This window comes from Anolis sagrei, chromosome 5 (assembly GCF_037176765.1).
Source record: "Anolis sagrei isolate rAnoSag1 chromosome 5, rAnoSag1.mat, whole genome shotgun sequence".
Classification (NCBI taxonomy): domain Eukaryota; kingdom Metazoa; phylum Chordata; class Lepidosauria; order Squamata; family Dactyloidae; genus Anolis; species Anolis sagrei.
This window is the reverse complement of record NC_090025.1, coordinates 177,287,272-177,301,593: the sequence shown is the minus strand read 5'-3', so window position 1 is coordinate 177,301,593 and position 14,322 is coordinate 177,287,272. Positions and strand designations below refer to the sequence as shown.

General features: G+C 40.1%; 1 protein-coding gene and 1 pseudogene across 1 annotated transcript in view; both read right to left on the bottom strand.

The window, feature by feature from the left end:
• Window positions 1-736, bottom strand: part of LOC137097136 (tolloid-like protein 2) — a 78,101-nt pseudogene extending 77,365 nt beyond the window's left edge.
• A 2,077-nt stretch (window positions 737-2,813) lies between these two features.
• OVCH1 (ovochymase 1) overlaps window positions 2,814-14,322 on the bottom strand; it is a 30,789-nt gene continuing 19,280 nt past the window's right edge. The window contains 13 exon segments of the mRNA XM_067468513.1: window positions 2,814-3,030; window positions 4,126-4,264; window positions 4,664-4,753; window positions 5,842-5,998; window positions 6,156-6,310; window positions 8,031-8,226; window positions 9,274-9,346; window positions 10,264-10,444; window positions 11,705-11,773; window positions 12,554-12,682; window positions 12,933-13,026; window positions 13,247-13,377; window positions 13,504-13,644. Coding sequence (XP_067324614.1) covers window positions 2,814-3,030; window positions 4,126-4,264; window positions 4,664-4,753; window positions 5,842-5,998; window positions 6,156-6,310; window positions 8,031-8,226; window positions 9,274-9,346; window positions 10,264-10,444; window positions 11,705-11,773; window positions 12,554-12,682; window positions 12,933-13,026; window positions 13,247-13,377; window positions 13,504-13,644 — 1,772 coding nt within the window.

Sequence of the window (14,322 nt, the reverse complement as noted above, 5' to 3'; positions counted from 1 at the left end):
ATTCCCCCCCCCCTCCCAAGAAACCCCTAATACAAGTCACCTTATTGGAGTCAATGTGGTTCAGCAGTTTCAGGATTGGACTAGGACTCTGGGAAACCATAGTTTGAATCCCTGCCCTGCTGTGGATATTCAATGAACAATCTTGGGCAAATCACAGTTAGAGAAAATGTACAGACAAGTCCCCTCTCAATAAACCTTGCCAAGAAAACTTAAGAATAGGTCACATAAGAAGATACCTATCTGTCTATCTATCTGGGAGCAATTTCTGTTGTAAAGCGAACTATACCAACAGTCTTGAATGAGAAATTAGCCTGAAAAAACTTGCTTCCTGTTTTTATTGTTTATAATCAAAATAGACAAGCAAGGGATTAAAAATAGATTAGCAATATGCACATTGAGGAAAAATCTATCCTATAGGTCAACATACCAAGCAATTCCGAATGTTGATCTGGCCCATCATAAACACTCAGAGAGTCCCAAATACAGTTTCTGGAGTCTTCCATTTCAAGATCTCTGACCACACCTTTCAGCTTGTTTCCTGAAGCAGAGTAGACAGTCCAAGTGCAGCTGACTAAATCTGGATAAGTATTTGGGTAGTTTGGAGAAACAATGTCAGCCACCCCTAATGGGATCAGATCCAAAACTGGACATCCTTGAAGAAGAGAGAGGAAATGGAAAACATACCATCACAAACCACAGCAACAGCAACAATGTTATTTTTATACCCCGCCTCCATCTCCCCAAAGGGACTCAGGGTGGCTTACATGGGGCCACGCCCAACAGAACAGTTGAAACGTGACACATTAAAATGCATATCACCAAAATGATAACAAAAAAGCAATATAATGAAACAAAATAACAACATTAAACAGTATATAAAACGAACATCGAACCAACAAATGATCACTGGTAGCATAAAAAGGCAGAATGTATTCACTTAACATGATTGTATTTTGTTGCCAAGCAGGGGAGAAGTGATTGTGGGATATTTTGATATCTGGGGTAGAAAATCTACACTAATTGCATCAAATAAAAGAATACATGCACACACACACAATTGTGTAGCCATGTCTAATATTGAATTTAGCTATATTTGTCTCAGGGAAGCTTGCTCTTATGTGGTGCACACCAACCAGACATAGAATCATAGAGTTGGAAGAGACCTTGTGGGCCATCCAGTCCAACCTCCTGCCAAGAAGCAGGAAAATAGCATTCAAAGCACCCTGACATAAATCCAACCAAGTTCAATTGGATTTTGAAATTAATCTGAATTCAATAGGAACTAGTTATTCTGCTAAGCATAACCTAAAAATGTTCATTGTCAATGAAGTGTTAGGAAACACAGTCTTGCATTCTACAGCTATTCCAGAAGTTCAAGATGGTTGAAATCACACCAAGCTGAGGCCAATATCAAACACTTGTGGTAGTGATGTTCCGTTTTCTGGATTCATGTCTGCCTTTTTATCACAGAGAGCAGGAGTAAGGCACTTATGACCTGCGAGATGTTGCTAGACTACAGCTCCCATTATCCCTGACAAGCTGTCATGAGGATTTAGGTTGATAGGAGGTGTAGTACATCAGCATCTGATATGCCGCAAGTTCCCCGCCAGTTTGGTCCAAAGTCATAGTCCACAGAACAGCTGCAGCAACTCATCACTGCACCTTGATTCTATGATTGCCACGCCATGTAGTTTTCATTTTAGAGGACAGACCACGCTTTAACTATAAAAATAAAAGGAGAGGTACAAAAGCAATTACTTCAGCATGATTCTGACAAGCACTGTACAGGTTTTGGCTGACAGAATTTATGTATTTGTACTCTTGACTTTCAATGGTGGTGCATAACAATAAAATAAGATGCACATGAAAGGCCATAAATATCAATTACATCATAAAACATAATTATATAGAAGGAAAGGTAGTCCAATTAGTTCTATACTAAAATTCCAAAGGGTGGAAAGGTCAAATGCCTGACAGAATAGCTTGTTACTAATGAAAGCACTCCAAGGCAAACCAAGGGGTGGATTCCTGCAGCCCTCAGCATGCTTTGTATCTACAACTTCTACCAACCTTTACCATTCTATCTAATGGTGAGGCTTATGGGAGTTACAGTATATAATATATACAGTTTTATACTTGTCCACCCCTTAGTCAAGGAAACAGATGATACAAATCTCCTCTGATAGGTGGAAAAAAACAAGACATAATAAGACCCTAAATTCTAGAGTCTAGAGATAATTAAACTCACTCCTGATGATGAGATCCAAGGTGTTTCCATAATAGATCTCAGCTCCATGGGAGGTCGACCCAGATTTTTCCTAAATACATTGTAGGTCTCAAAGCAGGAGCAAACACTTTGGTGGCATGATAGTCTAGCCCCACAATATACCCAAGTATCTGGAAGTAAGTTAGACTACAAAGGCCTGAAGGTGGCTCTATAGTCACACTGGCTGAATAACAGAATCACTGCTCAAATAAGCTTTATAATCACATTCCTCCAAATGTGGTACCAAGACTTCTCCAGGCCTTAGTACAGTGGTTGTCAACCTGTGGGTCCCCAGGCGTTTTGGCCTACAACTCCCAGAAATCCTAGCTAGTTTACCAGCTGTTAGGATTTTTGGAAGTTGAAGGTTGAGGACCCACAGGTTGAGAACCACTGCCTTAATATGTTGAGTGCAAAAGTCTTCCATATGCTTGAGAACTTACACGAGTATTCAAATTCCCATGACCTGTGTCTTTAGGTAAATGTTTGAATAGAGTTATGAAAGTTAGGACACACAAATAAGAAAACATGTTATTGCTTCAAAGTCTTTTTAAATGAGTGAAAAGTCCTTAAAATTAGGAACAGCCAATTCAATTGCAGTTTCGCTTTTATTAGAAAACATCTCACCAAGAACTTCTTTTGCAGATCCAAATCCTTCATAAATTGTAAGCCCTCCATGACATTTAGAATAAGATTTTTCAATCACAAAGTCCATGAAATCCAACTGAACAATGACATTTAATGGAGCAACAATTCTCCAGTGACAACTATGGTAGCAATAACAAAATATTAACATTACAGCCATTTCAGACAGAATGAACTCAGCTTAATACATTGTAAACAAACCAAGAATAATTCTGAAGTCCATAAGCCCCTCGTCCTTTGACATGCCTGCGCTTAGTTCCCCTCCTATTAGTCTAAAGCTCGGTTTGCTGTTATTTTAATCAAGAAAACATGGTTAAATCTTATTATGTTTAGCATGTATCCAGGACCAGGCCTTGGGGGGGAGGAGGGATGCTGGGCTTTCAGATTTTTAAAACCATGATGCTCATCATCCCTGGCAACTGGGCGTACCGGTTAGTGCTGATGGGTGTTGTGGACAAGACATAGATCTGATGCTACATCAAGAAATGTTAGGATGGGTTTTTAATAAGCTAAGCTTGCTCTGTCTGAAATGTCACAGGGATAGAAAGAAGAAAAGGAAATATGTCCAATATTGCAATAACTAGGACATGAAAAGACAAACTGTGAAAGGTCAGCTGAACTGAAATAGAACAGATATGGGAAAAGAATATATCATGGAGAAATTTATTAGGGCAGAAGGGCAATGTGAAACAGTCCCTCAGAGTTGGAGTTATTTAATGTAAATCACATCTTTCCTCCAGTATGGGGCCTGAGCTGGCTTCCAGTATGAAACAAAATGCAGCTAAAAATATACATAATAAAAAGTTTTACAAAATATATTACTTTTTTAACCTTTCAAGAGCATTTTGAGTATTTCTCTCCTGTTTTCTACCACAAGGCTCTTATTGCACTGGTTTTGCTGCGCTCTGCTGAATATCAATGCCAAATATACCCACACTCACAACTATGGCACAATAATTTCAGTAAGATTCATACACAAAGAAAGATTATTGGATTTTTAAAGAGTTTAAATTTCTGGGCTCTGCCCAACCTGGCATCTCCCAGATATTTTGTACTACAGTTCTCACCATCCTGACCCAGCATGTCACATTGGAATTTGTAGTCAAACACCTCTAGAAGGGGCCCGCACGGGGAAAGCCCTGGCACACAATATGGGACTACAATCAACGGACAACTTGATTCTGCATAAGACCAAAAAGTAAAAGCCATGACCTAACCCAAAAGTGTTGGAATAACTATAAGGAAATCCTGGAGAATGAATGATTCCTTCCTGAGACGTCAGGACAACATCTCTGCAGTAGATAAGCTGCTGGTTGACTTAATCAGCATAATTCATGCCATTGGCTATCTTGGGACCTGGAGAAAAAGTGATTAACTAACATATTCTGCCCATTGCGATGTCACTCCTCCTGTTTGGACAATCCTATCGTCAACAGCTGAAAATTTTTATGCATATGCATTTATTAAGTATTTTTATCCTGCTCTATACTTGAACATCTCAGAATAGGGTACACTGTCTTCAGAAGTGCCTTATGAGAACATGTCTAGCCCAATGGTAAAAATAATGGGATTGAAAATGGGCTCTCTCACTCTGTCTTTTTACAAAGAGGGAAACGTACTGCAAGAAAAGGACATTAATCCTCTGTAATGTCCAGTTTGATCTTTAGTTTACAGAATCTGGATCATGCCAAGAACTCTGATCCAAAGGTTGGTTGTTGAAGAGAGTAGAAGATTTAAGGATGTTACCTCGTCCACTAACTCCCGTTAGGTTCGCAGGTGCCTCTGGTAACGGTGCTGAGGCTTCATATCCAGTGTTATTTATTTGGATCTCCACTGATCCCTTCTCTGTTACAACATACAAGAAATATAAAAGGTTGGAACATGGAATTCTTGAATGAACAACAAATTGACCAACTGGTCACAAAAAAGCATGAACCAGTGATGCTAAACATACAAAGAAAAATAACTGGTGCTGGAATTTGCCCATTTTTCTTTTTCTTCCACATCCTGATTCCCTGTTGTGTTGCATCTTTTTGTTGGAAATTACAACCTTCTTCAAGCCTCCTCAGTGGTTGAGAAGGACGGGGTACAAATGTTTGAAATAATAATAATAATAATAATAATAATAATAATAGCTAAATAAATACAATTTATCAAATACAATTTATTTATTTAATATTTATGGTATTTATATACTGCCCTTCTGAACCCTGAAGGGGACTCAGGGTGGTTTACAGTGTAGGCAACTAGGGACAACAATTATGTGTTTTCTCTGAGCACATTTTCAAAGATACTGTACACACAGTAGGCATACACATCAATACAATATTATACTGTTTTCTTCCTTCCCTGTTGGAATTAGCTGTATGTGCATGTTTTGCCAGGGAACTATTTGGGGCCGACATGGTCTTATATCATGCAATTGCTTTGCTTGAGTACTTCAAAGGTAGTTGCTGTCCCAGTCTGGGACTCCAAATAGCTTACAAAATTAATACAGACACAAGTTATTTTGAAAAATCACATCATATATAAGAGTGAAATGTGTAATTAAGCCACTGAATTAAAAGCAGTTAAAAGAAAAGGGGAAAAAACAGCAAATGCAGACAATAAAGCACACTTTTCCTCGTGAGCAACCATCCCGTAAAGTCCTGCTGAAGCAGAAAGGTCTTCATCTGCCTCCAGAAGGATGGCAAAGAGGGCTCCAATCTGACCTCTCCTGGGGTATTTAGAGTCTGGGGAGAGTCACCAAAAGGCCATTGTGCCATGTTCCCACCAAATCTCCCTGTGTTACCATTAGTATATGTACTTTAGCTGGATTGTAGCAGAATTCTATGGAGACATTCAAATGCTGGAGCTCAGATATCCTAAGAATGCAAAATTTAGGAATATGGAATTCAATGCGGAGAACTGAGGAGGAATGTAACAGTGCTTACCTTTCATTCTGGCCATGATCCAGTCCAAGAAGAAACTCACCCTTGCATAAACACCTGGTCTCTTTGACCTGGGGCAGCCAACACCCCAACTGGCAATGCCATGGAGTATAAATGGCTCCTCTTCATTTTGGCAAACCAATGGGCCACCTGCATCGCCCTGGACACACATCCCCCCAACACACACAACAAGTTTTACTTTACATTTTACCGAATACACCTCAGCTGTCACACACAGAAAGTGTAAAAGCGATTTTTTTCCCTCAAGGGAAATATGAACAAAACAATTTCCTTCTCCATCTCTAATGCCAACTCACTTGACAAGTATCTTGACCTTCAGATGATGCAAACCCAGCACAAAGCATTCTGGATGTAATTCCTCCAGAGTGGTTAGCATAATAGTTTTGCTCACAGATGTCATTATTGAGAATGGGTACTTGAGCTTGCTGTAAGCGACTGGCAAGACCCCCAACTGTAAAAGAAGTCAAGGGGCAAAAGGACACTTAATGAACCATACAATGTTATTTGCATGGTTTAGAGAGGACATATTGTACATACAAGTGAAAACATCCAATGCACTGATGAGAGGCAAGAGAAAGAGAAACTGAAGAGAAAGTCTGAAAAGTGACAAGATAGAGCTCATTATACTAGATAACACAATTTGTGCTCCTGGGTATAAATGCCATTTCCCAATTGGTCCTATTATAAAAACATGGGAAAAGCACATTTTGCTATAGTTTTTCAATGAATAGCTCATAAAACTCAACCGATTCAAAATAGCTTGCGACAGCCACAAAAACAAAGTTTCTGGAGTATAACTACTACTTTCAAAGTAAGTACCACACAATTAAACAGGAAATCACACTTTCAAACCAGGAAGAGATTTCTTTTTTAATTATTACATATTGTTATAGGAAGAAATGCCACACAGAAGATGAAGCAAGCTTGTTTTCTGCTGCTTCAATGTGAACTGATGAATTTAAATGGCAAGAATAGAAATTTCTTCTAAATTATAAGAAGGGGTTTCTTTTGCTTTAAAAGCTGTTTGAAAGTGGAACAGATTGGCACGGATTGTGGCAGACCCTCTATTTTTTTAAGTCTTTGAACAGAGGTTGGATGATTGCCTTTCAGGAGTGCTTTAGCTGTGTATTCCTGCAAGGCAGGAGGTTGGACCAAATGGCACTTGCCGTCTCTTCCAACTCAATGTTTTATCAAACAGGCTGGATTAACAGCAATTCAACCTTTGTCCAGCGCACCAGAGCAACTGTGTGCTATAATAACTGTCAAATTGTACCACTCCTAAAGTTTTTTTTCCTGGTTGCCACAAGAGCTATTCATCGACATGAAGAAAGAATTTTGTCAAAGGCATTGCCACTCCATGAAGTAAATGTGGAGAAAATGTGGCTCACTGGCCATACATGGCACCCAATGTATTTTATTGGGCCCATGGGTTCCTCAGAAACCCCAGAAAACCCCTTCACCCATCATTAAAATACACATATAAGCAAAAGGAAAACAGAACTAAACCCAAATATAGCACATACATACACACTCAAAAGTTCCACCGAAGATAAATCTAGAAGTGATATAACATCTCATCTGTCCAAATGTATCTCCCTCTATATCTTGCCTCACAGTTAAGATCGTCTGGGGAGGCCCTGCTCTCGGTCCCGCCAGGTGCGCAAACATGTTTGGTGGAAACGAGGGACAGGGCCTTATCGATGGTGGCCCCATGCCTGTGGAACTCACTCCCCAGCAAGATTAGGTTGGCTTCATCCCTCCTTTTGTTTTAGGAAGAAGCTTAAATCATAGTTTTGGAACCAGGCTTTTGGACAGCAGGCATGACAGCACTTTGGATGTTGAATCGGATTGGAAATGGCTATATGGTTTGATAATAATGTTTTAATTTGTTTAAACTCAATGTTTTATTTATTGTTGGTATAGTTGTTTATATTTGTTTGTATGTTGCGGCATTGAATTGTTGCCAGTTGTAAGCTGCCCTGAGCCCCCCCCCCTCAGGGGTTGTGAAGAACGGGGTAGAAATGTTGAAAATAAACACCACTTCCAGATTGGCCAAAAAGGTGCACATGCAGAATGGAGATGAAGTGAACTGGGCTGCAGTCAGCACGGTTGCCTCTCCTTGCTATAAAGAAAATAACTTTCAACACTCATTAGAAAAAAAACTGGCTTACCTTCTTGGGTCCTCCCCCAGCTAGTTGCAATGCAAAGCAGGGAGGAAGGCAAAGGTTCAGTGGAGTTGGGCAAGCATACCGGCCTCACCACAGCATTGTAGGAAAGTGGAGCTTCTACCTGGATCAGTGCTATATCCGAATTGTAGCTTGTGTCATTGAAATCTTCATGCATTATAATGGCTTTTACTCTTCTAACCTACATGAAGAAGATCCAAACAACAGCTCTGGATATAAACCATCTACAGACCAACTAAGAAAATCCAACAAATGCTACATTCAGCAAAGGACAAGAGGAATCCTCTCACCTCTGCAGGAGTCTACCATATACCATGCAGCTGTGGACAAGTCTACATAGGGACCACCAAATGCGGCATTGCCCAGACACGAATCAAGGAACATGAAAGGCACTGCAGACTACTTCAGCCAGAGAAGTCAGCTATAGTAGAGCACATGATGAACCAATCTGGACACAGTATATTATTTGAAAACACAGAAATGCTGGACCGCTCTAACAACTACCATGTCAGACTACACAGAGAAGCCATTGAAATCCACAAGCATGTGGACAATTTCAACAGAAAGGAAGAAACCATGAAAATGAACAAGATCTGGCTACCTGTATTAAAAACTCTAAAATCATAATAGTAAATAAAGAACAACACACAAAAACAGGGGAAATCTAGACAAGAATGAACTAGGGCCAATTAATCACCTCCCGACAAAGGATTCCCCCAGGCAATAAGAAACCAGACCTTGAAAACTGCTAGGCCTTTGAATGCTAATCAAGGTGGCCAACTGCAACATTCATCCTTGCCTCAAACAGATAAGAGTTCTTTCTAGCACACTGGAGATTCCACAATACATATACCTCACTTGCCTAGTTTCCAACAGATCTCACAACCTCTGAGGATGCCTGCCATAGATGTGGGCGAAACATCAGGAGAGAATGCTTCTGGAACATGGCCATACAGCCCAGAGAACACACAACAACCCAACAGTTTGTATTTGTAACTGGACTAGTAGAAGAAAATGGCTGTTAACATTCATGCTTGCTCTTAACCACCTTTAGGATCAATATCACAAGAAAGGTAGGATGAAATTAAAGTAAACGAATCCATTAAATAAATTCCTGTCTAGCATCTCTTTGATAAAGAATCTGCTCCTTCCCCTATGGATTTCTTCCTAATCAAAGGGGCAAAATTACAAATAAAGGCAATCCTGTTCTAAAGGCTCTTTGTTCTACCTGCTCATTTGGTTCCTTCCGAATTCTGTCATATTCTCCAGCAACAACAGTCCAACGTGAGATCTCTTTTGATCTATAAAAGACAAAGGCTTGTAGTGCAATGAATCCTGCATTTCTCATTTGATGAAATAGTATAGATGTTACAGGTTGATGGCTACGTTTTGTATAAATTTTGCAGAATTAAAGGCTCTGAAGTGTCTATACTGGAAGAAAGAATTGGCAAGAAATGCACTGTTTCACAGAATTAACTGCTAAAAAGATTACTATGATGCATGTTTATTTTCCTATGGCAACCATTCTAAAAGGAGCTCCCGGTGGCACAATGGGTTAAATCCTTGTGCCGGCAGGACTTCAGGGTGAGCTCCTGTCTGTTAGCTCCAGCTTCTCATGCAGGGAAATGAGAGAAGCCTCCCACAGGATGATAAAACATCGGGCGTACCCTTTCAGACAGCCAATTCTCTCACACCAGAAGCAACTTGTAGTTTCTCAAGTCACTCCTGACCCAAAAAAACTATTCTAAAGTCCCAGTGATTAAGATTACTTGATGTTATGCCTGCTTTTTAGGACAATACAATTGCCTGTCAATTTGGAAGCTTGGGTGATCAAAGTTAGTAGACTCTAGGGAACTTTAAACAGATGTAGACTAGCTAACCAATGTTAACAAATCCCTCAGATAAGGAGTGGAAAAAACTTGCTAAAAAACTTGTGTTGTCTATCATTGCAGATCTGAGCTTGGAAACAAGACTTCCAGACTATAGCTCCCCAAATCCCCCTCCTTGATTGGCAGCGCTGAAGATCTCTGGGATTTGTAGGCCAAGATCAACATTTCCACATTCTAGGTCATATGAACTCTTAGGTTTCCAAAAATATTTCATAACCTTCCAAAAATTCATTCTGAGTCTTCTCCAAGATGTACAAGTACCATTGCATTTGGAGTATCCTTTCAGCCAACATAACAATAAGAGTATTTTGCCGGAGTGGTTGACTTACATTTGAACACAGTGAGCTGCTGTGAGTACCCATTCAAATCCAATGATGACAGCCCCACACTGGTAGTCACCCAGAAAGTGCAAACCTACATGCCATGGCCAACAATGGGGACAAGCTTCTTCTCCCCCAATAATGTGCGCAGACAGCCACTGAGGAGCAAAAGGGGGAGAACCACAAACATCTGTAAGACAAGAAGATTTAAACATTAGGAAGAACTTCTTGTCAGTCACAGCTGTTCTTCAGAGTGTGGTGAAGTGTCCTTCTCTGGAGGATTTTAAACAGAGGCTGGATGGCCATCTCTGAGGAGTGTGCTGATTGTGTGTTCCTGCATGTTGACAAAAAATAATTTAGATTCTGTACTGGTTTTTTGTGACCTGGCTGTGAAGTGAGAAGCAGAGCAAATTTGGTTAGAGCCAGCTAATCACAGCCTTCAAAATTCTGTAAAAGGAGGACAACGAGGAAAAGAGGCTATAGCCCAGAGGCTAGTCTTTGAAAGAGTTAGGGTGCATCTACACTGCAGGATTAATGCAGTTTGCTGTGGCTCAATGTTATGGAGTCATGGGAATGATAGTTTTACAAGGTCTTTATTTTTCTCTGACAAAGAACACTGTTTCCTTATCAAACAACTCAATTTAGGGCAGAGCAGAGTTAGGATTGGAGAAATTCATAAAATCTGGACTGAGTTGGGAATCTGGACAGATTTCAGAAATTTCAAGTTTAACTTACTTCTTACATAACGCATTCTTTTTGGTTTGATTTTCTACAACTACATTTGACTGCTTTGACTGGTACTGCTTTTACCACACTGTACCTACTCATCAATACAGTCACTTGTCCAGAATTGCAGCCACACTGAGGCCTGAGAATCAGGATCCAGGTAGAGATCCAAAGAATTAAATTCAAGGTGAGGGACTAGAGCCAAGGATTGAAATTAGAAAGTCAATCTGGACCATGTTTCCATTAAATCAGCCTTCTCAGAACACTCAGTCATCGCCAGGCAACATGATAACCAGTGCTCTCCAGAATGTTTTGTACTGCAATTCCCATCCCACGTTGACTGAAAATGGGAGTTGTAGTCCAACCACACATCTAACTCTAAAAGCTCTTATCTAAATTAGAACTTGAAAATGTTACTTTGGGAGGCTGCAACTTCTAAAATTCTCCAGCCAGACAGCAGAGAAGGATTCTAGAAGCCGTAGTCCAAAAACATGATGTTTCTAAGCGCTGCTAACTGCATTGTTTTCCAAATTATATTACTTTCTTCAATGATGTACGCCATGCCTGAAATGTCCATAAAGTGTTTCAGTATATCCAATAACATATAAATCAAACTGTATTTAAGCCTCTCAAGAACCATTTACCAGTCAATCGAGATGTTATTATCTACTGGTGATAGAATTGTTATATTACTTCAACTATTACATTTCACAGTATTTCTTACCAAGAGGGATAGTCTTTGGATCAATTGCCCGCATGACAAAATGTCTTGCAAGTTCGGTTTTAGTTGTTTCTGCAAGAAATAAAAGTACAAATTCAGGTTTCGAAAGATACAAACTTTTCCTGCCACTTCCCAGCCTCCCTCCTCTTCCTTCCTTCCTTCCTTCCTTCCTTCCTTCCTTCCTTCCTTCCTTCCTTCCGTTCGTTCTTTCACTAGTTTTTCCTGAGAATGACAAGATAGCAGTGTGAGAAGGTGGTTGGACCACTGTATGCTCCTTATCCACCTGAAACACTTACACTATATGAACAGAGGAATACTTTGCAGAATTTCAGGCAACACTAGAGGTCTGCAGCAGAGAATTTTATGTAAAAATAAAGGCTATATCTTCAAGTCACTGGTCAACTTATAATACCGGTTATACATATATTTATAGTATTTTTAAGGAAGGGAATATCTTGAGATGGTTTGCCATTTACTTATTTTGAATAGACTCTGCACACTTGGTATTTCCTGATGGTCTCATTTCCGAGAACTAACCAGACCCAACCTCACCAAGGGCCCTTCCACACAGCCCTACATCCCAAGAATATCAAGGCAGAAAATCCCACAATATCTGCTTTGAACTAGGTTATTATCTGAGTCTACACTCAGATAATGTGGGAATTTCTGCCTTGATATTCTGGGATATAGAGCTGTATGGAAGGACCCTTAGCTTCCAAGTGTAAACAGGATCTGATGCCTTCAGAATATTTATGAGGTTAAGTACTTAAAAATAACAAATCCCAGAATCCCAAAAGATGGAGTGATAATATGTACTATTAAACTACTCAAGTGTGATATAAGATGGTCAACCTGAGGGGAAAAATGCAAATTTGGCCTTGAATCCCCTGAAGTTATTCTCCTCATCACTCTCAAAGTAGATGAGCATCATGCTTCCAGTGCTCCAAACTGGAGAAGGAACTGAGAAACCACAAAGAAGAGCTGTGGGAAGAAAAGAACAGGAAAGTCACTATTATCACAAAACATCTTTGTTGTGCTTCTGCAGTGAAGACCTTCGCCTTAAAAGTACAAATCCCTGCATCAAAAACAAACAAACAAACAAACAAACCCAAAATATAACTTATTCAATGGATGCATCCATCATGTTAACTGTATCATCACAAATCAATACAGACTCTTGTTTATTAATGTAACAAATATCTAGTTCACACCCAATTACACCTGTTATTACCTATTTGATGTTCCTCTTCTTGGTCATCATAAATAGCAACAGCATCATAAATACAGTCCTGGCTGGTTTCAATGGCAAAGTCTTCAAACTCCAACTGGAAGGGAAGATCGAAACATTCATCATCAAAGGCATAGGCATAGGCAAAGTGAGGTTTTTTAAAGATAGAGATGAGGTATTCTATTGGGTCAATAACATTTTGTAAGTACCTGGCATACAGTTTGTCAGTGCCTAACATACAGAAGCATTTATAGAAAGTTCCTTGTTTCCCTTACTACGAATGAGGCACAACCACCAAGGCAGCTGTCTTTGATTACCTTGATGACATGTTCCATTGGGGCTTCAATGAGCCAATGGCATTTGGTACTACTGGGATATAAGCCAGGATAATTAGCTGTGTCAAACTTTCCTTCTTCTCTCAAAATGGCTACACTCCCACAGCCAGAACCTATGATATAGAAAGAGGAAGTTGTCATTCTTGACACACCATCCTTTCCTAGGTTCCATTAAGCAGAGAAACAGTGTTTTATTCATGTCTCACCTGGAAGGCCCTTAGAGACCTGGAAGAAATTACCTGCCTCAGATGCTTTATGAACAGCAGTGAAGGTGAACTCAAAGCCTGCACCAGCATTGCTGTTGTCAGACACAAAAGTGATGATTGCTTGGTTCGACTCTACCAGGAGAGGGGAAGGCAGCACACTGCCACAGATTTTACCTAGAGATGGAGAGATAGAGAATAGCCCCAGGATGCAAATACAAACATGATAGGTTCTGTAGGTTTCTTCTTTAGTTGAATTTGATTGTAAGTTGGACTCCAGCTATGTAACAAAAACAACAACACTTTATTTATGTATCACCCTATATCTCCGAGGGAACTCGGGGCAGATTACAGTACACGTATGTGACAAACATTCAATACTGTTTGGACAGATAGGACAGATCAGGCAGAAAAGAGGTATGTTGTGTTGACGTCCAGCTTTCAGCACCTATGGAGGTTGTGCTCAAATCCTTCCACAGGAGATGCTGTTGCTCCATCCTCGATGAAAAGCCATCAGGACTTCCTCCTCCTTCCTTTTGGTTGCTGACATTTTCTGGTCTTTTTTTATGGTGTCATAAAATACCTCCCCATTTTTTAGCGGTACCTAATTTCTCTACTTACAGCTCTAAGCTGTTTTCAAACTGCTTAGGTACACAGTGAGCTGGGCTGACAATTGGGTGCTCACCTCAATCCGGGCTTTGAACTGGCAACCTTTTGGCTGGTAGATCTTATTTCTGCTACCAGCTGTGCTATAGCTCGGCCCTATAAGCTTTGGACAGCAAAGGGAAAAGTTAACATCCCTGTGGTGTTCGTTTTGCTGTCTGTGCCCCTGTTCTGAAGATTTCACCTCACTTT